Source organism: Trachypithecus francoisi, unplaced genomic scaffold, assembly GCF_009764315.1.
Source record: "Trachypithecus francoisi isolate TF-2019V2 unplaced genomic scaffold, Tfra_2.0 Lachesis_group4, whole genome shotgun sequence".
Taxonomy (NCBI): Eukaryota; Metazoa; Chordata; class Mammalia; order Primates; family Cercopithecidae; genus Trachypithecus; species Trachypithecus francoisi.
In genome coordinates this window covers 70972163-70998376 of record NW_022681469.1, presented here as the reverse complement: position 1 = coordinate 70998376, position 26214 = coordinate 70972163, and the positions used below count along the sequence as shown (strand labels likewise).

Here is a 26214-nt window from a genome sequence, read left to right as displayed (position 1 = left end):
AATCTGTTTACTTTTACTTTATGACCCTCAGAGTTCAACAAATTTAGTGGAGAGTCTGATAACCAATGAGTGAAAATCTCAATATATTTGCTTGGGGAGAAGGAGCAAGCCTCAAAAGGCAACAGTGCCAAGGATTCCACAAAGACACATAGTGATGAGGGAGGCTTGATTTGAAAGTACACAAAGATGTGGCTTCTAAACTCAATCAGTGGCCACTGGAGAGAACACATTTAAAATACTTTAGTCGACATCATCTCTCTTCATCCTTTTGAAACCCCACACCATTTTACCTGGGCATTTTTTTTTTCTTAGAGTCTCACTCTGTCACCCAGGCTGGAGTGCAATGGCGTGTTCTCAACTCACGGCAACCTCAGCCTCGCAGGTTCAAGTGATTCTCATGCCTCAGCCTTCCGAGTAGCTGGGATTATAAGTGCATGCCACCACACCCAGCTGACTTTTGTATTTTTAGTAGAGACGCGGTTTCACCATGTTGGACAGCCTGGTCTCGAACTCCTGGCCTCAGGTGATCCACTCACCTTGCCCTTGCAAAGTGCTGGGATTGCAGGTATGAGCCACTGTGTTACTTGGGCCTTTCTCACTACATTCTAGCTTATATCGAATCTAGTATTAATACATCTTCATTTATATAGAATTACTTATGTATTTGTACCATCTCCCTTCAAGATTAAGTTTCCCGAGGGCAGAATCCTCATCTGAATCACCTCTTTTTCACCGACAGCACAAAAAAGGCATAATTATAAACAATATAATGAATATTCATCATTAGTTGAATAAGTTCAAAAAATATTAACACGTCCCCGAACATACAGAAGTCCTTGGTAAACTGAGAGGTAAAAAGATGATTTCAAGGTGCTGAATTAAAGACATTTTAAAACGCCATATATTTTAATTTTTCAAAGTATTATATAATGCATAATTTTTAATCCTATATTAAATGCTACAGGAATTTAGAAGAGAGAACATAATCAGAAAATCAAACCAGAAGAGAGATCAGCGGTCAGAATGATAATTGCCACCCCCCATCTAAACATAAAAACAGAGAGAGAGAGAGAAAGAGAGAGAGAGAGAGAGATAAAAAGACAGTGAAAGACAAAGAGACAGAGAGACAGAAGAAATCCGGAGAACACTGATCAAAAACCAAAAACTTTCTACTCAAATATGAGAATGTGGTAAGTTCAAAGCTTTTTCTTAAAAGCATATTTGTAGCCAGGTACAGTGGCTCACGCCTGTAATCCCAGCACTTTGAGAGGCCCAGGCGGGCGGATCACCTGAGGTCAGGAGTTTGAGACTAGCTTGACCAACATGGAGAAATTCCGTCTCTATTAAGAATACAAAAAAATTAGCCAGACATGGTGGCACATGCCTGTAATCTCAGCTACTCGGGAGGCAGAGGCAGGAGAATCGCTTGAACGCAAGAGGCGGAGGTTGCGGTAAGCCAGTGTCGCACCATTGCACTCCAGCCTGGGCAACAAGAGCGAAACTCGGTCTCATAAAAAAAAAAAGGCATATTTGTGAGTTTTGTATGTTGATGTGAACAGGGTCAACCAGCCATTTGTTAGAAGCCAAGGTCATTACAAAGCAGACTACCTGTATAGGAATCTCAGTTAACTTCTCCCCAGTGTATGTGTTCCTACATGGATAAGAGATCCAAAAGAATCAAGAATAATTAAAAACCCTTTCTATTCCTCCTCAAGTTTCTAAACTATGCCTAATAGCAACTACTCCACAATCAAGAATTACACACAACAGCTGGGCATGGTTGCTCATGTCTGTAATCCCAACATTTTGGGAAGCCGAGGTGGGTGGATCACTTTAGCTCAGGAGTTCAAGACCAGTCTTGGCAACATGGCAAAACCCCGTCTCAACCAAAAAAATACAAAAATTAGCTGGGTGTGGTGGCATCTGTCTGTAGTCCCAGCTACTTGTGGGGGCTAAGGCGGGAGGATCACCTGAGCCTGGGAGGCAGAGGTTGCAGTGAGCCAAGATGGCACGCACTACCGTACTCCAGCCTAGGTGACAGAGTGAGGCCCTATCTAAAAAAAAAAAAAAAATTACACAAATCTCTTGATGAGGGTAACAAATATCCTTTGCTTATATTGCTTTAAAAAGAACCAATAGGTAAAGGATGAATGACACATATTACAGGCTGAAAAAGAACAACACTGTCATGAAAGAAATGCCAAGTTAGTGAGGTTTGACACTAGTAAGTGTTATGGATTGAACTGTTCAAAAAGGTATGTTGAGGTTCTGACCCCAAGCACCTCAGCATCTCAGAACACAATTTTTTTTGAAATGAGGCCTTTATGGAGGCAATCAAAATGAGGTCATTAGGGTGGACCTTAATCAAATATAACTCATGTCCTGACAGAAGGGAAAAACTTGGACACAGAGACAGACAGACAGACACACACACCCACACACACATATACACACCGGAAGAATGCCATGTGGAGAAGAAGGCAACAACAGGGGTGATGCACCTGGAAGCCAGGAAAGCCCAAGATTGCCAGCACACCAGCAAAAGCTAGGAGAGAGGCATGGAACAGATTCTCCCTAACAACCCTCAGAAGGAACCCACCCTGCAGACACCTTGACTTCAGACTTCTAGCCTCTACAACTGAGAAAATACGTGTAGTTTAAGCCACCCAGATTGTAGGACATTGTTATTGCAAGCCCTAGCAAACTAATACAATGAGGCTTATGGTAAAATCCAAACGTGACACCTGTAAACCAACACATATGTGTAAAATGCTCACAAACTGAAAATCACAAGTATCTCTACAAATGCCAGACAGCTTCACTGTAAGATAATGAGAGCTGTTCTTGGGGAGGATGCTAAAGATTATGTTTAAAGATGGCAGTTGGGATGCACACATTTATGGGAGAATGGTGAGGAGTATTGGAACAGGGATCCCAACAATTAGTTGGCTATTTAAATTATGTAGCACTATAGGGACATTCCAAACTTAGCTCTCAAGTCCTGCAATATGACATGTAGCTGTTATTCTTCAGCCTGACTTAGCCACCTTAATGCAAGCAAAGCCAGACAGCCTGTCATCTCTTAAAGCAGGTGAGTAGGCAATGGCTTTCATCTCCACTTGGAGGAAATTAAGTACTATATGTGACCAGGAGGCTTGAAACTGTACTGAAGTCATTCTTCAATTCCAGGAGCTTTTTGGCAGAATCTTTAGGGTTTCCCAAGTATAGAATCATATTGTCAGCAAAGATGGATAATTTGACTTGTTTTCTTATTTGGATGCCTTTTATTTCTTTCTCTTGCCTGATTGCTCTGGCTAGGACTTCTGGTACTACGTTTTAAAAGGAGTGGCGAGAGTGGGTATCCTTGTCTTTTTCCAGTTCTCTAGGGGAATGCTTCCAGCTCTTGTCAGTTCAGTATGATGTTAGCTGTGGGTTTGTCATAGGTGGCTCTTATTATTTTGAGCTATGTTCCTTCAGTGCCTAGCTTATCGAGGGTCTTTATCATGAAGGGATATTGGATTTTATCAAAGGCTTTTTGCAAATCGACTGAGATGATCAAATGGTTTTTGTTCTTAATACTGTTGTGTGGTGAAACACATGTATTGATTTGTGAATTCTGAACCAACCTTGCATCTCAGGAATGAAGCCTACTTGATTGTGGTGAATTATCTTTTTGATGCGCTGCTGGATTTGGTTTGCTGGTATTTTGTTGAGGATTTTTGTGTCTAGTTGTTCATATCAGGATGATGCTGGCTTCATCATCCTCGATGATAGGGCAGCGTCCATCTTTCTCGGTTTTTTGCAATAGTTTCAGTAGAATTGATACCATCTCTTTTCTGTACTTCTGGTAGAACTTGGCTATGAATCAATCTAGTCCTGGGCTTTTTTTGGTTGGTAGGTTTTTACTACTAATTCAATTGTGGAACTTGATATTGGTCTGTTCAGAGTTTCCATTTCTTCCTGATTCAATCTTGGGAGGTTATGTGTTTCAGAAATTTACCAATTTCCTCTAGATTTTCTACTTTATAGTCTTTGACAATCTTTTGTATTTCCATGGGATCAGTTGTAATGTCACCTTTGCCATTTCTCATTGTGCTAATTTGGATCTTCTCTCTTCCTTTAGTTAGTGTTATATTGATCTTTATCCTTTCAAAGAACCAACTTTTGGTTTCAATGATTTTTAATATATTTTTAGGTCTTAATTCCAGTCAGTTCTGCATTGATTTTAGTTATGTTTTTTCTTCTTCTGGTTTTGGGGTTAGGTTGTTCTTGTTTTTCTAGTTCCTCTAGGTGTGATGTTAGTTAATTTAAGATCTTTCTAACTATTTTAGGTAGGCATTTAGTGCTGTAAACTTTCCTCTTAACACTGCTTTTCCTGTATCCCAGAGATTTTGGTATGATTTGTCTCTGTTTTCATTTATGTCTAAGAATTTTTTGACTTCTGCTTTAATTGTACCAAAAGTCATTCAGGAGCAAGTTGTTTAATTTCCATAAATTGCGAAGTTTGGGGAAATCTTCTTGATATTGATTCCTATTTTTATTCCACTCTGGTCTAAGAGTATGAATGGTATAACTTTTTTTTTTTAATTTATTGAGACTTGTTTTATGACTGAGTATGTGGTCATCTGTCCTAAATGCAAATAAGAAGAATGTATATTCTGTGGTTAATGGGGGTGGCATATTCTGCAGATGCCTATCAGGTCCAGTTGGTCAGGGGTAGAATTTAAGTCCAGAATTTCCTTGTTAGTTTTCTGCCTTGATGATCTGTCTAATGCTGTCAGTGGGTTGTTGAAGCCCCTACTATTACTGTGTGGCTAAGTCCTTTTGTAGGTCTACAAGTAATTGTTTCAGGAATCTGGTTGTTCCATTGTTGCATGCATATATATTTAGGATAGTTAAGTCTTCTTGTTGAATTGAACACTTTATCATTATGTAACGCCCTTCTTTCTCCTATTTTATTGTTGTTGGCTTAAAGTGTTTTATCTGATATAAAAATAGTGACTCCTGCTCTTGTTTGTTTTCCATTTGAGTAATAGATCTTTCTCCAATCCTTTACTCTGAGCCTACTGGTGTAATCACATGTGAGATGGGTCTCTTGAAAGCAGCAGAGAGATAAGTCTTGTTTGCTTTTTTTCCTTAATCCAACTTACAATTCTGTGCCCTTTAAAAGTGTGAGGTTTAGTCAGTCTATATTCAAAGTGAATATTGATATATAGTGTTTTGAGCCTATCATGAAGTTGTTACTTGGTTGCGTTACAGTTTCTATTTTGTGGTGGCTTTACAGAATCTGTGGGTCATGTGTTTATGTGTGTTTTTGTGGTAGTGGGTATTGTTCTTACATGTGCATGTTTATCCCTTAAGGATCTCTTATAAGGCTGATCTAGTGGTAAGAAATTCCCTTAGCGCTTGCTTGTCTGGAAAACATTTTATTTCTCCTTTGCTTATGAGGCTTAGCTTGGTGGGATATGAAATTCTTGGCTGAGATTTCTTTTCTTTAAGAATGCTGAAAACAGGCCCCCAAACTCTCCTGGCTTGTAAGGTTTCTGCTGAGAAATCCACTGTTAGCTTAATGGTGTTCCTTTTATATGTCATCTTGCCTTTTTCTCTGTAACATTTTTTCTTTAGCATTGACATTAGATATCCTGGTGAGTATGTCTTGGTGATGTTCATTTTACATAGTATCTCATAGATGTTCTCCAGACTTTTTGAATCTGGATATCTACCTCTCTAGCAAGATTAGGGGATTTTTCTGAGATTATTCCCTCAAATATGTTTTCCAGGTTGTTTACCTTTTCTCTGTCTCACTCAGGAATGCCAATAATTTGTAGGTTTGATCACTTTACATTATCCCATATTTCTCAAAGACTTTGTTCATTAAAAAACCTGGTTATTTTTGTCTGGGTTAGTTAAAAAGATTGGTCTTCAAGCTCTGAAATTATTTCTTCCACTTGGTCTAAACTATTGAAGCTTTCAACTGTTTTCTTTTCTCTCTTTTTTTTTTTTTTTGTTTTTGAGACAGTCTTGCTCTGTTGCCCAAGCTGGAGTGCAGTGGCGTGATCTCAGCTCACTGTACCTCCACCTCCCAAGTTCAAGCTATTCTCATGCCTCAGCCTCTGGAGTAGCTGAGATTATAGGCATGCACCATCACACCCAGCTAATTTTTGTATTTTTAGTAGAGACGGGGTTTCATCATGTTGTCCAGGCTGGTTTCAAACTCCTGACCTCAGATGATCTGCTCACCTTGGCCTCCCAAAGTGCTGGGATTACAGGAGTGAGTCACTATGTCTGGCCTCAATTGTACTGAAATTCCTTAAGTGAGCTTTTCAATTCTACAAATGCTGACTGATTTCCTTTTAAGATGTTAGATCTCTTTCTTCATTTCCTGGATTGATTTAGAAGTTTCTTTGTGTAGATTTTGAATCATGTCTTGGATCTCACTGAGTTTCCTTGTAATTCATGCTTTGAATTATTTATCTGTCATTTCTGAGTTTCCACTTTGGTCACGAATTATTGCTGGAGAGTTACTGTGATCCTTCAGTGGTGTCATGACATTCAGATTTTTCACAATAACAGAATTTTTGTGCTGGTTCCTTCTCATCTGGAGATAATGGCACCATAATTTTTGTAATTATTTTTGTACAGATTGGATTTTTTCTTTTTCTTTCTTTCTCTATAATATTATTGATGTTGTTTGTTTTTTTTTTTTTTCCTTTCCCTTCCCTTCTCCCCAGTCCCTCTGTGTTGTGACTGCAGAGGATGCTGGGTAGGATCTTTTGTCTTTGCTTCTATAGCCCTATGCATTTCTATCAGCAGCTTTTATACAGGGCTGTTCAGTTTGACCCAGAGCCAGTGGATGGCACTTATGGGTAAGAACCTACTGCAGCCAACATGGCTGGATATATACTTGATCCTTATTTATGGGGGGATGCTCTCTGTTGCCTTAGGCAATGGGCTGATCTGTGGAGTCCACAGTGTTCTGAGTTCCATTCTCAGTCCTGGGGGGCAGGAGGCAAGATGGTCATTCCCTGATGGCAGGCAAGAAGCACTAGCACTGGAGAATCCAGTGGAAAATCACCAAGCACCCAGAGGTGTGCCTAAGCATGAAACTGGGAAACATCCGCAGCCCCAAGCCTATGCAGAGGAAGTGGAGGCAGCCTAAACTCCTAATCCAGGAGCGTAAGTACTCCAGATCCCTGGAGATTTGCCAGGGCATGGAGGAAAGAGGACCCTGCTACACCAGAGTTTTTGTGTAGAAAGGGTGAGGCAGCTTAGACTGCCATTCCAGGTGAACTGGTGCTCCAAATGCCTGGAGATATGCCTGGGTGTGGAGCACAGAAGGCCCAGCTGCACCATGGTCTCTGCACAGGAGAGAGTGAGTGACTCAGGATGCTGAATCAGGTGAGCAGGTGCTCTAACTGCCTGGAGATCTGCCTGGATGTGAAGCAGAAAGGGCCCCTCCTGCACCTAGATGTCTGCAAAGGAAGGGTGGGGCAACTGAGGCTGCCAATCTAGGTGAAGTGAGCGGGTGCTTTGAATGCCTGGAGATCTGCCTGGGCATGGAGTGAAGAGGGCTCCGCTATACCAGGATCTCTGGACAGAGGGGGTGGAGCAGTTCAGGATGCAGAACCAAGCAAGCGGGTGCTCCAATCTGCCTGGGTGTAGAATGAAGACGGCTCCCTGCACAATTTTTGCAAACTTTTTTTTACAAGTCTCAAAATTAATACTACTACTTTTGACTTCACGGTATTTTTGCCTTACACATATCTTTCTTGATAAGGAATATTTCATCTTCTAAACTTAAGAAACATGAACAAACAGGTATAACACCACACTCCTGAAAATCCTAAGATTACCTAAACTAGCACATAATCAAAATTTCCAACTATGTCTTTAGAATGATCCTTCAGAGAATTGTTCTCTTCTACATCTTCTAATTACTTAAGTTACAATGTCCTAATCTGGTTGGGTGCAGTGGTTCACGCCTGTAATCCCAACACTTTGTATGTCCGAGGCCAGAGGATCACTTAAGCCTAGGAGTTTAAAACCAGCCTGGGCAACACAAGAAAATTCTGTTTCTACAAAAGAATTTTTTTAAAAATAGCCAGACATGATGGCATATGCTTGTAGTGCCAGCTACTCAGGTGGCTAAGGCAAGAGGACTGTTTGAGCCCAGGAGGTTGAGAATGCAATGAGCCGTTATCAGGCCACTGTACTCCAGCCTGGGCAACAGGGCGAAATGCTGTCTCAGAAAAAAAAAAAAAAAAGTCCTATCTTCTATAAAGATTTTAAAAAGAGGTAACAGGGCCGGTATCGAAAATTATTTTGCAACATCATCTGGTAGAGTTATAAAGTTAAAACAAAGTTTGTGACTTCTGTGGTTGTTGCAGAGATAGCATTAATTTATCTGCAACTCCATGTCACTAACTCTGTCCTTAATCAATAAGGGAGAGGAAGGAGGTCAATCAGAAACACATGAGGACAAGCTTTTTAAGAATCCAAATCTGTGCCCTGACCGCCAGAGAACAATGGAGAGAAAGAAGAAGAGGAGAGAGTTGTTTCTCTATAGAAAATATATGCAGCATGATGCCAAATCAGACAGAAAGAAAAAGAAAAGTTTGCCTTTTTTTAAAGAGACTTCTGAAAGATGGAGTAAAAGCTTAATTTAAAAAGACCCCAAGAATGGCCAATACATTTGGCATTGCCAAATCAATACTCCTATTCCCAACACTAAATCTCTATGAGAAATTAATCACATAATTCACCTGGAAATGAATTCTCATTAGACGGTTCCAACTCCTTTGAAAGAAAGAGAAAACAATGTTGTGGGGAGGAGTGTTAAACAGAAGAATAAATTGAACAGTCTGAAAAACTGTTTACTAGCAGGGTATACCAATTCCAATGAGTTTTATACACTTGCCAAAAGAAAAAAAGAAAAGATACCCTGAGGGAGGAAAATCTATTGTATATTAAATAAGAATTAAATAAAATGCTATTTAGTAATAAGAGGGCTGATACACTGCACATGTGAAATATTCCAAAAATAATGAACTTACTTGCTTTTCCCTTTGTATACTGTAGCATAAGATCCTTCCCCCAGTTTTTCCAGCTTTTCATATGAGTCAGCTTTTCCAAATTTGGGACTTGTTGGCTAAAAATGAAGCACAGGGTAAGCAAAACAGATTATATCAAATTAATTAACAACAAATACCATGATTTTGCTGAGAATGTACAGATTCTCTGTCACTTTTTAAATAACTGTTTTTTCTGGCATACATATTTATTTTTCAAAACAACATAATAAACAGGGTACAAAACTCAAAAAATGCAAATAAACACAATGTAGAATGAAATTATTCCCATAATCTAACCAGGGAACCACTGTTAATATTTTGATATCTGCTCTTCCAGTGCTATCTGTAAGCTGATGATTGCTTTCTTACATAAATGAAATTGCACTATATCTACTGTTTTTTAACCTGACCCTCCCTTTTTTATGCAATAAATTGTGAATACTTTACATATTATTACACAATCTTCTAAATTATGAGCTGGCAAACTGTGGCCCATGGGTCAAATCCAGCCCACTACCTGTTTTTCTATATCCTATAAGTTTAGAATAGTTTTTACTTTTTTAATGATTGAAGGAAACAAAGCAAAACAAGAATAACATTTCACGATATGTGAAAATAATATGAAAATTAAATTTTAGTGTTCATAAAGTTTTACTGAAACACGGTCATGGTCATTCACTTGTATATTTTTTCATGATTTTCAAACTACAACAGAGCTGTAGTTCCAATATGGATCACATGGCTGACAAAGCTGAAAATATTTACTGTATCCCATTGTAAATCATGATGGTATAATATTCAGCCAGATAAAGGTACTCCTCTGATACCTTTTAGTGATAATTCAAACAGATAATCAGAAGATGTTATCACTCAGCTATCACTAATACAAAATGGAACTCTCTTACATACACATAAATCAATCCTTAAGGCATAGCTGCCACCAAATAACTCTTCCTTAAGACAGGTCACATCCCAACAGGACCTAAAAAAATGCTAAGAGGGAGTGACCTCATCACTCTTATTGTGCTCAACTCCCACCCCAACTTTAACTATGGAGCAAGAAAAGTGGAGTGTTGTCCTCCGTGGTGGAGAAGCATTCACCTTCTATTTCAATAAGAAATGATCTATTATTATACTGCTGCTATTAAATAAAAGGGTAATACCAAAGCATATTAGAAAATGATAATTACACAAGGAATGAAAAATATCTTATTAAAGAGATTTATTCCAATATAAATATATATATATACACATAATTCATAAAAGGTGGCTAATATTTGTAGTACTTCATAAATAACCAACTTCAGAAGTTTAGAACTTGTATTCTTGAAGTTGGGCTTGAATACTACTTTTGAGTATACTCCTGTACCACTTACCAAAAAACACACATGTGGGCAACGATTCTGACTCCTACTATTTATTAGGATTTTATGTGGCCAGTTGAATACACGTTTCTTACTTCCTTCCCACCCAAAATACCCCATCGTGACTGAAAAGTTATTTTTCAAAAATAATAAATCAGAATTAGAAACAGAAAACAAAAAAGAGTGCCAATATCTAATCAGAAATTTTGAAGAATTCTGAAAGAAGGTAATCAGAATCAAAACTTCAGGGAAAAGCCTGACCATGTAGGAGAAGACTATTAAAGAAAAGAAGCAGGAACCTCTAAGTGAACATGAGACCAATCAACACATAAACAGTTGAGACTGCAGTGTCCTCCCAAGCAAGCTGCAGAGGCATCTGCGCAGGAGACGGCTTAGAGTGTGGTATCTGAACAGAGCAAGGACTCAAGTAGCCAATACCCAGAGAAAAAGCAATGTCTCCCCATCCCCCAAGCTGTAATCCCTTTCACACAGTCAGCAGAGACAATTTACAGAAAATAAAATAAGCTGACAGTGATTCTCAAGTACAAATATGAGTATACAACCAAAAATCACAAATCATTTTAGGAAAATCAACATCCTAAAAGAGAAGGATAAAATTCAGTGGGCAGATAAGCTAAAAGCTTGGAAGGCAAGTTGACATTGCAAGTAAGGATAACTTTAAATAGGCCAGGCGCAGTGGCTTACACCTGTAATCCCAGCATTTTGGGAGGCAGAGGCAGGCGGATCACAAGGTCAGGAGATCGAGACCATCCTGCCCAACATGGTGAAACCCCATCTCTACTAAAAGTACAAAAATTGGCTGGGCGTGGTGGTGCACATCTGTAGTCCCAGCTACTGGGGAGGCTGAGGCAGGAGAATTGCTTGAACCCCAGAGGCTAAAAAAGTAATAAGCTCAATGGCTGAACAGAATTCTCCCAGAAAACTTAAGGGAGAGGTTGCATCTAAATAGAAAATTTAGTCAGCAAACGTATTGTCACAGATTGTAATAGCTGCAAAAAGACAGTTAAGCAATATTTTCAAAATTAAAAGGAAAAATAATTTTGCATAATTAATACTACACTCAAGGCAGTCCCTCAAGTGAAACATGGAAACACAACAATTTTACTACTCACAGAAAAAAATCTAGATATAAAATTATCTCAATGTAAGATGTAGCTGGAGTGATGGGGGGACAAGGCAAGGAACAGTAGGAAAGAAGAAATAAAACCACACTGAGCTTTCTTGAATAAATCAGAATATATTGCAGATACAGATTGAAACCCCAAATGCATACCTTTTAGAATGTTTCTTAACCTTTAAAAGGTAATCAGTAAATTGATATAAATAAGGTGTACAAATCCCAAACAAATTGGGGAGGGAGGAATGGAAAAAAAATGCAATGAAAGAGAAAGAGGGTAAGGAGTGAGAGGTTAGAGGAGAAGGCATATTCAGTAAGAAAGCATGCAAAGTAAAATATTATAAAATAAGAATAAAGTTAAGTCCAAACATATCAATGATTACAATAAACATAAATGAATCAACTTCCCCTATTAAAGGAAAAGCTCTCCGATTAAAAAAATAAAAAAACAAAAAAATAGCAATATGCTATTAAGAAGAGATTTAGAAAGAGTAAATATGAAAATAAAGGAGTAAGGGAAAAATATAGCTCAATAAGCATTTTTAAAAATAATACCAATAGTAGTATTGATAGCAGACAAGACAGAATTTACAAAACAATAAATAGATTAAATTAGTATCTCCCATAAAAAATGACTGTTAAAAATCCACCAATGACCGGGCGCGGTGGCTCAAGCCTGTAATCCCAGCACTTTGGGAGGCCAAGACGGGTGGATCACGAGGTCAGGAGATCAAGACCATCCTGGCTAGCATGGTGAAACCCCGTCTCTACTAAAAACACAAAAAACTAGCCGGGCGAGGTGGCGGGCGCCTGTAGTCCCAGCTACTCGGGAGGCTGAGGCAGGAGAATGGCGTGAATCCGGGGAGGCGGAGCTTGCAGTGAGCCGAGATTGCGCCACTGCACTCCAGTCTGGGCGACAGAGCGAGACTCCGCCTCAAAAAAAAAAAAAAAAAAAAAAAAAAAATCCACCAAGAAGTCTAATAAACTAGTAAACTAGTAAAGGCCAAATAACATAATTTTGAAATGTATCAAACAATTGTTAGCGCAATAAAGCAAGAATCTGTTGATGATAATGAAAGACAAGCATACACTACTAATCGACAGAGCAAGCAAGTAACTAATAATTAAGGGATCTATGGGGCTCAAATATTAGAAACAACGGCTTAATTAATATACATATTCATATATTTATATTCTTTCAAGCACACATTTAAAATTCACCAAAAAATGATCATAGATTAAGTCACAAAGATGATCTCAATATTGAAAACTGCAAGAACATTTCAAGTTGCTTTTTCTGAACACAATGCAATTAAATTAGAAATTAAGACTATAGGACGGGCGCGGTGGCTCAAGCCTATAATCCCAGCACTTTGGGAGGCCGAGACGGGTGGATCACGAGGTCAGGAGATGGAAACCATCCTGGCTAACACGGTGAAACCCCGTCTCTACTAAAAAATACAAAAAACTAGCCGGGCGAGGTGGCGGGCGCCTGTAGTCCCAGCTACTCGGGAGGCTGAGGCAGGAGAATGGTGTAAACCCGGGAGGCGGAGCTTGCAGTGAGCTGAGATCCGGCCACTGCACTCCAGCCCGGGCGACAGAGTGAGACTCGAGACTCCGTCTCAAAAAAAAAAAAAAAAAAGAAATTAAGACTATAATTAACAAAATCGTACTGTATTTGGGATTCCTGCTAAATGAGCAGATTTTAGCTGTTCTTGCCACAACAACAAAAAATGGGTAACTATATGAGATGATAGACATGTTAATTTGCTTCACTACAGTAATCATTTTACTATCTATATGTATCCCATAACACCACGCTATATAGGTTAGAATCCCTAATCCAAAAACCTTAAAATCAAAATGTTCCAAAAATCTGAAACTTTTTGAACACCACACAATGCCACAAGTGGAAAATTCTACACCTGACCTCATGTGACAGGTGCACAAAATTATTTAAAATATTGTATAAAATTACATTCAGACTATGCATATAAGCTATATATGAAACATAAGTGAATTTCATGTTTAGACTTGGGGTCCCCTTCCTAAGATATCTCATGTATATTCCAGAATCCAAAAAATCTTAAAGCCAAAATACCTCTGTACCAAGCATTTCAGATAGGGGATACTCAATCAGTGTATCTTAAATATATACAACAAATGCTATCTTGTTGAAATAAAAAAATTAAAGCTGAATAGTTTAACAATATGGGTTTAAAAAAATCAAAACTTAAAATTCATAAATATGTGACAATGAGAGCATGACCATTTAAGACCTATGGCATGCAGTCAAATCAACACATAAAAGAAAATTTAAATATATGCATATAATAGAAAACAATAAAGCAGTATGATTTAGACTTTTAATGGCAGCTAGAAAAGAAGCAACAAAGAACAGAGTAGGAAGAGATTATTAAAGACAATGAAAGATATTTGTAAAATACAAGACAAAAGTATTATAAACATGATTAATAAAACCAAATGCTATTTGTAAAGACCATTAAAACAGATAATTATCTGGAAAGTCTCATTAAAAAGAGAACTAAACACTGGAAATACAAAGAGAACATAACTCAGTTTAAGAACGAATGTTTTTGTTGTCGTTAATTAACCCGGAATACTATAAACAGCTTTATACCAAAATATTCAAAATTTAGTACATACTTTCTAGAAAAAATTAATTACCCAAATTGACCTCAGCAAAATACAAAAACTAAGACACAATAAACAGAATAAATTTACAGAATTAATCTTAAAAATAGAATCTTCTAAGGGCAACTTCTACTAAAATTTAAGAAACAGATATACTAAGTTGTATGAAGCAGATAGCATAAAAATATAAAATGCTTCTAACTAGCAAAACCCTATTACCGAAATTAACTAACTAATTAAACAAAAGGCCAAGTATCACAAACACAGGAGCAAAAATTCTAAGAAAATTTTTAAAAATTAATTTCTGCAAATATGCTACAAGAATAATATACCAGGGCCAAATGAGATTTATCTCATGAATTCAAAAATGATTCAACCTCAAAAAATTTACTAATATATTTCACTACATAAGAGAAAAATCCTGAAATATAATTTTTAAAATTCAGTATACTGTGTATCTAAAATAAAATCAAAAAATGATGTAATCTAGTAACAAAGGAAAGGTTCCAAATTCAATATGATTTTTATAGAAACCTGTAACAAACCTCATATTAAATGGTGAAATATTTGATCCATTACTTTTAAATGCAAGAACAAGACAGGAAACCACCCAACTTCCACTATTTGGCAGTTATTAATGAGTATTTGTGCTTTAGATACTAATCTCTTCCATAAAATAGGAACCTATTATGTTAATCCTTACAATAACAAATATATCTCTAAATATGTCCAAACGTTAGGGGCTTAAAATTAAGGCCACAGACATTGTAGAAAACAGGCACATAATAAAATTTTCTACTATCCAATTCACCTGTAAATAGAGTAAAGGCTCAATGGTTGAAGTCAACCCACTACACATAAACTTCCATGAGGTTGTTTCCTTATTCTGTGCAATGAAAAAGAACTTAATTTATGTATGGAACTAAACAGATTTTTGCAAAATCTAAAGTCAGATCTTTCCAGGTGTATATAGCACAAGGTTGCCTAAAGCTGTGTAGACTGAGGAGGTATTATCAGGCAACTACTGTTACTCATCATTAATGCCAATAAAAAGAGAAGAAACAAGTTCATCTTTGAGAGTCCCAACTATTAATCCAGCCTATCTCTAGACAGTGGCACCTCAATGGAGGAATGACTGTGGCAAATGCTGAGAGAACTGCTGGAAAATTAGTAAGTGCTGCAAGAAAGCTTCCAGGGTCAAGTACTCAATCTGTACTGCTGTACACAACAGTAACCCATTTCCTGACCAAGCATTCAATGTGGGGTCAATTCCTCCTCAAGCTCCATGATTACTAATTTTATAATGAAATATAGATCAAAAATAGAATTCCTGCCTTCACAAAATCAGAGCTCCTAGAGCTACATAACACTGTAGGCATCATTTACTCTAATATAAATGTATAAAAATGAAAATTTCCCAGAAACACCGATTTGCCCAAGACCATACACTGAATTTCAATTAAATATTTTTCCTTAAAGTAAAGCCATCTAAGTAATCTGCTCCCTTTTAGCATTCAATATGCGGAAACAAAACTAGCAGCACAAATTTTGCTAGCACTCAGTATGAGAAAACAAAACAAGCAACACAAATTAACAGTGTTTAAAGAAAAAATCCTAACCAAATAACAAGGGTTTATTTTATACATATGTATGGATTGCTAGAGGTGTCATAACAAAACACCACATACTTGGTGGCTTCAACAACAAAAATTTATTTTTTCACAGTTTTGGAAGCTAGAAGTCCAAGATCAAGGTTTTGGCAGGGTTTGTTTCTCCTGAGTCCTCTCTCCTTGGCTTGCAGATGGCCACCTTCTCATGTGTCCTCACATGGCCTTCCCTCTGGCTGACGGAATGCCTGGTGTCTCTATACTTCTTGCAACGACATCAGTCATATTATATTAGGGTCACACCCAATGACCAAAATTTAATTTAGTCACCACTTTTAAAACCTTACCTTCATTTCAGAGCCTGCTATTGGTCTATTCAGGGATTCAACTTCTTCCTGGTTTAGTCTTGGGAGAGTGTAAGTGTCCAGGAAATTATCCATTTCTTCTAGATTTTCTAGTTGATTTGCGTAGAGGCATTTATAGTATTCTCTGATGGTTGTTTGTATTTCTGTGGGGTCGGTGGTGATATCCCCTTTATCATTTTTTATTGAGTCTATTTGATTCCTCTCTCTTTTCTTCTTTATTAGTCTAGCTAGCGGTCTGTCAATTTTGTTGATCTTTTCAAAAAACCAACTCCTGGATTCATTGATTTTTTGGAGGGTTTTTTGTGTCTCTATCTCCTTCAGTTCTGCTCTGATCTTAGTTATTTCTTGCCTTCTGCTAGCTTTTGAATGTGTTTGCTCTTGCCTCTCTAGTTCTTTTAATTGTGATGTTAGAGTGTCAATTTTAGATCTCTCCTGCTTTCTCTTGTGGGCATTTAGTGCTATAAATTTCCCTCTACACACTGCTTTAAATGTGTCCCAGAGATTCTGGTATGTTGTATCTTTGTTCTCATTGGTTTCAAAGAACATCTTTATTTCTGCTTTCATTTCGTTATGTACATACGAAAATTAATTCAAGATGGATTAGAGACTTAAATGTTAGACCTAATACCATAAAAACCCTAGAAGAAAACCTAGGTAGTACCATTCAGGACATAGGCATGGGCAAGGACTTCATGTCTAAAACACCAAAAGCAATGGCAGCAAAAGCAAAAATTGACACATGGGATCTAATTAAACTAAAGAGCTTTTGCACAGCTAAAGAAACTACCATCAGAGTGAACAGGCAACCTACAGAATGGGAGAAAATTTTTGCAACCTACTCATCTGACAAAGGGCTAATATCCAGAATCTACAAAGAACTCAAACAAATATACAAGAAAAAAACAAACAACCCCATCAAAAAGTGGGGAAAGGATATGAACAGACATTTCTCAAAAGAAGACATCCATACCACCAACAGACACATGAAAAAATGCTCATCATCACTGGCCATCAGAGAAATGCAAATCAAAACCACAATGAGATACCATCTCACACCAGTTAGAATGGCAATCATTAAGAAGTCAGGAAACAACAGGTGTTGGAGAGGATGTGGAGAAATAGGAACACTTTTACACTGTTGGTGGGATTGTAAACTAGTTCAACCATTATGGAAAACAGTATGGCAATTCCTCAAGGATCTAGAACTAGATGTACCATATGACCCAGCCATCCCACTACTGGGTATATACCCAAAGGATTATAAATTACTCTACTACAAAGACACATGCACACGTATGTTTATTGTGGCACTATTCACAATAGCAAAGACTTGGAATCAACCCAAATGTCCATCTGTGACAGACTGGATTAAGAAAATGTGGCACATATACACCATGGAATACTATGCAGCCATCAAAAAGGATGAGTTTGCGTCCTTTGTAGGGACATGGATGCAGCTGGAAACCATCATTCTTAGCAAACTACCACAAGAACAGAAAACCAAACACCGCATGTTCTCACTCATAGGTGGGAACTGAACAATGAGATCACTTGGACTCGGGAAGGGGAACATCACACAGTGGGGCCTATCATGGGGAGGGGGGAGGAGGGAGGCATTGCATTGGGGAGTTATACATGATATAAACGTCATGCACATGTACCCTAGAACTTAAAGTATAATAATAAAAAAAAAAACCTTACCTTCAAATACAGTTACATTTTCAGGTACTGGGGGCTGGGACATCAACATAGGAGTTTTAAGGGAACAGCATTCAGTCCATAACACACACACACACACACACACACACACACTCTCTCTCTCTCTCTCTCTCCATATATATATGTATATATATATAAAATATATGCAGATAGCATAAAATATAGATATATATGTGTGTGTATATATATATATGAAGGACAAAGATATTTCAAAAAATAATATAGAAAGGAATGGAGGGAGGAGAAGAAGGGAGGGGAGGGTATAAGATTTTTTTTAGGAATTTAACTCGGTTCCATGTAATTTAAACTATGATTACAATGATGAGCTCTTTAAGTATTATATTCCCTTAGGACCACCTATTTTTTTCTTCAAAAAATTTGTAAGATACAAACCATGTGTTGAGTTAAATCAAGTAAAATTTAATGGAAAATTACATTCAAAGTCGCCTGACTAGTCCTGTGTGGGTTATGTTCTCATGCATTTTTCATCACCAGGAAACAGCTTGTGAATGTCACACTTTACCATCACCCTCCTGAGCCTAAGTTTTAAATAGAAATTTTAAAACCTATATTAAACTTCAGTATAAAATGATCTTCAATGGGGAAAATATTGTGTTCACAGTTCCACTCTAAATTATTTAAAATCAGAATGAGAGGTCTGTGTGTTTGCTTTTGTGCTCCTTTAAGAATGAATCCAATCTAAGTTTAAAATGTAGCACCGGAAAATTACCTTTTTATTCTTATTAGGAGATAAACTGCTAATGACTACTTAAAGTAAGTATAAGACACAGTCACCACTTGGCAAGAGAATAGGAAGACAAAATTTTCTCTTTCTGGAAAGGCACAAATAATTTTCTAGAAATGATATATTCACTATACATAGATAGCTTTGTATAAAAGAGTTAATGTAATTGTTTTTAAGACAGACCATATTAAACTTACTACTTGAAAAAACTACTGAAGAAATTAGAAAACAAAATTTTTTTAATGAAAATCATTCATTCACACGAAAGATTTAGTAAAGGAAGATGCTAGTGGTACAAAGCAGTCTATCTAATTAACTGGATTTGGATGCATTAACTGCTGTGGTTGTATTCTATATTCTGTTAACACTACAATGGCAAAAAATTAATATTTTCCCATATTTTGTGGTAAAACAATCAACATTATTTGCCCTGTGAAACTGATAGGTACACATTGTGGAAATACTCTGTAACTTACAAATCAATCATGCTGACTCCATAGGAAGAATCAAAGGCATGTAATTTCTATCTAAAACTTTTCCTAGTCTACAAAATAGGCCTATGGAATAGGATGCATCCAAGAGACAGTCTCCGCTTTGACAGTTAGAGTCTTATAAAGTGAGTCTCCTATATTAAGTATGCAGAAATGGTCTGATCTATAATTACTATATATATAAATAAGGAATCCAAATGCCAAATCTTTAAAGAGGTGAATAATAAAATTCTTCCTATCAAATAAGTAAAAAAAAGAACAATTCAGAAGGAGAGATTTTTATAATTAAAGTTGAGGCCTGTGTCTTTTTTTCCTTGCAACTTTATTAAATCATCACATTTAAATAAAGATGCTGGATCAAACCAAGGTATAGTCAATCTTAAACATTATCTTTGGCTTTTTGATGTCAGATATGCGGATGGATGAGAAACAGCTTTATGGGACAACTATTCTCTGCTTATCACTTCCCTACTTAGAGTGTAGCCTTGAGATACCACTTTAGAGACGTGGAAATACAAGGCTAATCAGCAATTTCTAACAGACACTAACTGCACACAGATGTGAAATTTAATGAGATGATGTCAATACTTTTTTTAAAAAAATGAATAAAAGTATAGAGAACCGTCAATTATCTGGGCTAGCGGAGGGGAACATTGACATGGATAATGAAAAGTGTACACAATGTTCCGGCTGAACAATGTTTGCCACTCTGCCATAAAGGTGTTCTTAACCCTTGACAGCTCTAGTTCATTGTCTGTGTAATAATAATAACAACAACTAGCTAATATCAAGTGATTACATACCAGGCCTTAAGCTAATCATTTTATATGCATTACATAAACTTAATCTCTATAATACCACCATAAGGTTGGTTCTATTACTATCCCCATTTGAACATGAATAATTTACAGACTGAAAAAATAAACTCACGCATCTAAAATCTTACAGTTACTGGCAGAACTGGAATTCATACCAAGATGATCAGAATTGAAAACAATTTTCTTTGTTACTATTATACTGGTGTAATATTCCCACAGAGCCCTAACTCTTACCCGCACAGAGGAAATACTAAACATGCTTCAGTCTGTCTTCTATTGAAACCCTACTCGCAGAGGCAAGCATGGGTGTCTGAACTGCATTTTTATAAACTTCATGAGTATACCTCAGTGTTCACTGTAATGATACCATGATATCCAGTAAGAATGTCCATAACTTCATACTGACTTCATTGAAAATTAATTTTAACCCTCACACATAACTCCTTGCTTAAGATTGCTGAGTACCCCCTGAATTGAGGAAAACCATAACGGAGAATCACTTCTCCAGTACATTACACTGTAACTGTGAGAGTGGATATGAGGGTGAGAGAGGAAGGATTTAATCAGAACCACGTGGCCCCATTAAATAAGGATTTAAAGTCAAACCTGACTGGGCTAATTTTTATTTTGCCTTTGATCTCCAGAACAAGCTTTATCACCCAGCATTGACAGCCCTATTATAGTCACACTAAGGTAATGCATCATTGATAGGTAACTTGGTTATAAAATAGATCTAGGTGCTGCACAGAGGTACGGATCCAAACACCACACATGGTAACAACCTGTCAATGGGGTTTGGTTCTAATCTGGGAATTTTCCACTCCCCAGAAGAGGAAGTAATGCCAAGATGAGACACCCGCCACACCCCAAGAACAAGTATCTAAAAACTGAAGTGAAACTCTCATTTGCAGGTTTGCACCCTCCTCCCACATCTCCCAGATTAGGCCTGCCTATCATGGGATATAGATTTTTATGGTGATGAAAAGAGGTAAATTTGGAGCAATTTGTGGAATGTAGAGAGGACCTTAACCTAAATACGAGTTTCTGAAAATATGCCCTCTTTAAGATCAGCTTATGACAGCACAACTCAATGAAATCCCTTCTAAATTGGTCCAGCAAGACAGGAAATTTCCCGTAGTACTCCCAAGAATTGCAGCTACTGAGGAGCACAGCTGGGTTAGGGGAGGTGGCAGGAATAGGGGAGGGAAGGTTTGTCATATCAATGACAGTATTAAACACTACACAGGGACTAGTCCTAGGAAAAGTGGGCACTCAATATATGTCTGAAACAAATTTTAAAACCCTGTCAAACACCCTCTTAAAATATACCACTATAAATAAAATCACATTCTTTATATTTTGCATGAATTTTAAAGTGCCACTATCTGAAGAAAAAAAAACAATCAGCCAGTTACATTAGCATGATGGCCACTGAGGTCAAGGCATTCTTGGTTCCTTGATTTCCGTCAAGGCTTCTAATATATAATGGCCTGTATGTGAAGAGCATATAGATGTATACAGTTGGGAAGGCATGGTATTTTAAAATAGTTTCTAACACAGTATTTCCAAAAAACAATGCTTTCCTCATTAAAACAGTAGCTGCAATGCCATACTTTTATCATGTTCTCCTTCCTTTTCAGCTCTACTCTTGGAGCTTATAAAAGATAACTAATATTTTTTTTAAATAATGATAAAAGCATGACATAAATCATGGTGACTCTTAAGGAAAGAGGGTCTTCCTTTGATGCTTATCAGCCATTGTTACATCCTCTAAGCATTGTAAAAAGTAACACCTGTGTCTATAAGGCTCCCTTGCTTTCCCATGCTTCCCATGGGTATTAACCAATCAATCCTTTACACTGCTGCAGGGGATGGAAAATGGCGTTATGCAAAAAGTGTTACTGTCTCCATTTTCTGCCCAATTCAGAATCTGGTGAAAATTAACTTTTCCACCAAAACAAACAAACAAAAACATAATAAAGTATCCCTTCTTATCACAACAGGGCAGAGAACAAATAGGCAGCAGACAGGATTGGCTGGCAAGATGGCCAAATAGGAACAGCTTCCATCTGCAGTTCCCAGCGAGATTGACACAGAAGGCAAGTGATTTTGGCATTTCCAACTTAGGTACCCGGTTCATCTCACTGGGACTGGTTGCAGGTGGTGCAGCCCACAGAGGGCTAGCCAAACCTGGGTAGGAAATCCCTCGCCCAGGAAGCGCAATGGGTCGAGGGATTTCCCTCCCCCAGCCAAGGGAAGCCATGAGAGACTGTACCGGGAGGAACAGTGCACTCTGGCCCAGATACTGTTATTTTACCATGGTGTTCGCGACCGAAAGACCAGGAGATTCCCTCCGGTGCCTAGGCCACCGGGGCCCTGGGTTTCAAGCACAAAACTGGGCAGCCATTTGGGCAGACACAGAGCTAGCAGCAGCAGTTTATTTTTCATACCCCAGTGGCACCTGGAATCCCAGGGAGACAGAACCGTTCACTCCCTTGGAAAGGGGACTGAAGCCAGGAAGCCAAGTGGTCTGGATGGGCAGGTCTCACCTCTATGGTGCCCAGCAAGCTAAGATCCACTGGCTTGAAATTCTCACTGCCAGCTTAGTAGTCTCAAGTTGACCTGGGAAGCTTAAGCTAGGTGAGGGGAGGGGCATTGCCTTTGCTGAGGCTTGAGTAGGTGGTTTTACCCTCACAGTGTAAACAAAGCTGCCAGGAAGGTGAAATGGGCAGAGCCCTCTGCAGTTCAGTAAGGCCAGGCCGAAGGCCACTGTGGCCAGACTCCTCTAGATTCCTCCTCTCTGGGCAGGGCATCTCTGAAAGAAAGGCAGCTGCCCCAAGTCAGGGACTTAGAGATAAAACCCCCATCTCCGGCCGGGCGCGGTGGCTCAAGCCTGTAATCCCAGCACTTTGGGAGGCCGAGACGGGCGGATCACGAGGTCAGGAGATTGAGACCATCCTGGCTACCACGGTGAAACCCCGTCTCTACTAAAAATACAAAAAATTAGCCGGACGAGGTGGCGGGCGCCTGTAGTCCCAGCTACTCTGGAGGCTGAGGCAGGAGAATGGCACGAACCCGGGAGGCGGAGCTTGCAGTGAGCTGAGATCCGGCCACTGCACTCCAGCCTGGGCGACAGAGCGAGACGCCGTCTCAGAAAAAAAAAAAAAAAAAAAAAAAAAAAACCCCATCTCCCTGGGACAGAGCAACCAGGGAATGGGGTGGCAGTGGGCACAGCTTCAGCAGACTTAAACATCCCTGCCTGACAGCTCTAAAGAGAGCAGTGGATCTCCCAGCATGGTGTTCAAGCTCTGATAAGGGACAGACTGCCTCCTCAAGTGGGTCCCTGAACCCCATGTAATCCTGACTAGGAGACACTTCTCAGTGGGGGCCAATAGACACTCATACAGGATAACTGGCTGGCATCTGGTGGGTGCCTCTCTGGGATGAAGCTTCCAGAGGAAGGAACAGGCAGCAATCTTTGCTGTTGTGCAGCCTCGGCTGGTGATAACCAGCAAACAGGGTCTAGATTGGACCTCCAGCAAACTCCAGCAGACCTGAAGCAGAGGCATCTGACTGTTAGAAGGAAAACCAACAGAGAAAGGAATAGCATCAACATCAACAAAAAGGATGTCCACTCAGAGACCCCACCCAAAGGTCACCAACATCAAAGACCAAAGGTAGATAAATCCACGAAGATGGGGAGAAACCAGCACAAAAAAAGCTTAAAATTACAAAAACCAGGCAGGGCGCGGTGGCTCAAGCCTGTAATCCCTGCACTTTGGGAGGCCGAGACGGGTGGATCACAAGGTCAGGAGATCAAGACCATCCTGACAAACACGGTGAAACCCCGTCTCTACTAAAAATACAAAAACCAGAACACCTCTTCTCCTCCAAAGGATCACAACTCCTCACCAGCAAGGGAACAAAACCAGATGGAGAATGAGTCTGATGAACTGACAGAAGTAGGCTTCAGACAGTGGGTAATAACAAACTTCTCTGAGCTAAAGGAGCATGTTCTAACCCAATGCAATGAAGCTAAAAACCTTGAAAAAAGGTTAGACGAATTGCTAACTAGAATAACCAGTTTAGAGAAGAATATAAATGACCTGATGGAGCTGAAAAACACAGCATGAGAACTTCGTAAGCATACACAATTATCAATAGCTCAATCGATCACGGGAAGAAAGGATATCAGAGATTAAAGATCAACTCAATGAAATAAAGCAAGAAGATAAGACTGGAGAAAAAAGAGTGAAAAGAAACAAACAAAGCCTCCAAGAAATATGGGACTATGAGAAAAGACAAAATCTACATTTGATTATTGTACCTGAAAGTGACGGGGAGAATGGAACCAAGTTGGAAAACACTCTTCAGGATATCATCCAGGAGATCTTCCCCAACCTAGCAAGGCAGGACAACATTCAAATTCAGGAAATACAGAGAACACCACAAAGATATTCCTCAAGAGCAACCCCAAGACACATAATCATCAGATTCTCCAAGGCTGAAATGAACGAAAAAATGTAAGGGTTGAAATGAATGAAAAAATGTAAGGGCAGCCAGAGAAAAGGGTTGGGTTACCCACAGCAGATCTCTCGGCAGAAACGCTACAAGCCAGAAGAGAGGGGGCACCAGTATTCAACATTCTTAAAGGAAAATATTTTACACAGAATTTCATATCCAGCCAAACTAAGATTCATAAGGGAAGGAGAAATAAAATTCTTTACAGACAAGCAAATGCTGAGAGACACTGTCACCACCAGGCCTGCCTTACAAGAGCTCCTAAAGGAAGTACTAAACATGGAAAGGAACAAGCAGGACCAGCCACTGCAAAAACATACCAAATTGTAAAGACCATCAACACTATGAAGAAACTGCATCAACTAACGGGCAAAATAACCAGCTAGCATCATAATGACAGGATAGAATTCACACCTAACAATATTAACCTTAAATATAAACAGGCCAAATGTCCCAATTAAAAGACACAGACTGGCAAATTGAATAAAGAGTCAAGACCCATCAGTGTGCTATATTAAGGAGACCCATCTCACATGCAAAGACACACATACACTCAAAATAAAGGGATGGAGGAATATTTACCAACCAAACAGAAAACAAGAAAAGCAAGGGTTGCAATCAATAAAACAGACTTTAAACCAACAAAGATATAAAGAGACAAAGAAGGACACTACTAACGGTAAAGGGATCAAAGGGAAGAAAGGATATCAGATAGTTAACTCTGCAACAAGAAGAGTTAACTATCCTAAACATATATGCACCCAATACAGGAGCACACTGATTCATAAAGCAAGTTCTTAGAGACCTACAAAGACTTAGACTCCCAAACAATAATAGTTGGAAACTTTAACACCCCACTGTCAATATTAGATCAATTAGACAGAAAATTAACAAAAATATCAAGGACTTGAACTCAGCTCTGGACCAACCAGAACTAACAGACATCTACAGAACTCTCTCCACCTCAAATCAACAGAGTATACATTCTTCTCAGCACCACATCACACTTACACATAACTGGAAGTAAAACACTCCTCAGCAAATGCAAAAGAATGGAAATCATAACAGTCTCTCAGACCACAGTGCAATCAAATTAGAACTCAGGATTAAGAAACTCACTCAAAACCACATAAGTACATGGAAACGGAACAACCTGCTCCTCAAAGACTACTGGGTAAATAAGGAAATTAAGGCAGAAATAAAGATGTTCTTTGAAGCCAATGAAAACAAAGACACAACATACCAGAATCTCTGGGACACATTTAAAGCAGTGTGTAGAGGGAAATTTATAGCACTAAATGCCCACAAGAGAAAGCAGGAAAGATCTAAAATTGACACCCTAACATCACAATTAAAAGAACTAGAGAAGCAAGAGCAAACAAATTCAAAATCTAGCAGAAGACAAGAAATAATTAAGATGAGAGCAGAACTGAAGGAGATAGAGACAGAAAAAACTCTTCAAAACATCAATGAATCCAGGAGCTGGTTTTTTGAAAGATCAACAAAATAGGCCACTAGTCAGATTAATAAAGAAGAAAAGAGAGAAGAATCAAATAGATGCAATAAAAAATTATTAAGGGGATGTCACCACCAATCCCACAGAAATACAAACTACCATCAGAGAATACTATAAATATCTCTACACAAATAAACTAAAAACTCTAGAAGAAATAGATAAATTCCTAGACACATACACTCTCCTAGAACTAAACTAGGAAGA

At 38.4% G+C, this 26214-nt stretch overlaps 1 protein-coding gene across 4 annotated transcripts in view; it reads right to left on the bottom strand.

Annotated features, from left to right (window-relative positions):
• CDK14 (cyclin dependent kinase 14) overlaps window positions 1-26214 on the bottom strand; it is a 604612-nt gene that overhangs the window by 441085 nt on the left and 137313 nt on the right. For all 4 annotated transcript variants that reach the window (XM_033194405.1, XM_033194407.1, XM_033194409.1 and 1 more), the window contains one exon: window positions 9054-9148. In XM_033194405.1, coding sequence (XP_033050296.1) covers window positions 9054-9148 — 95 coding nt within the window. The remainder of the gene's footprint in view (window positions 1-9053; window positions 9149-26214) is intronic.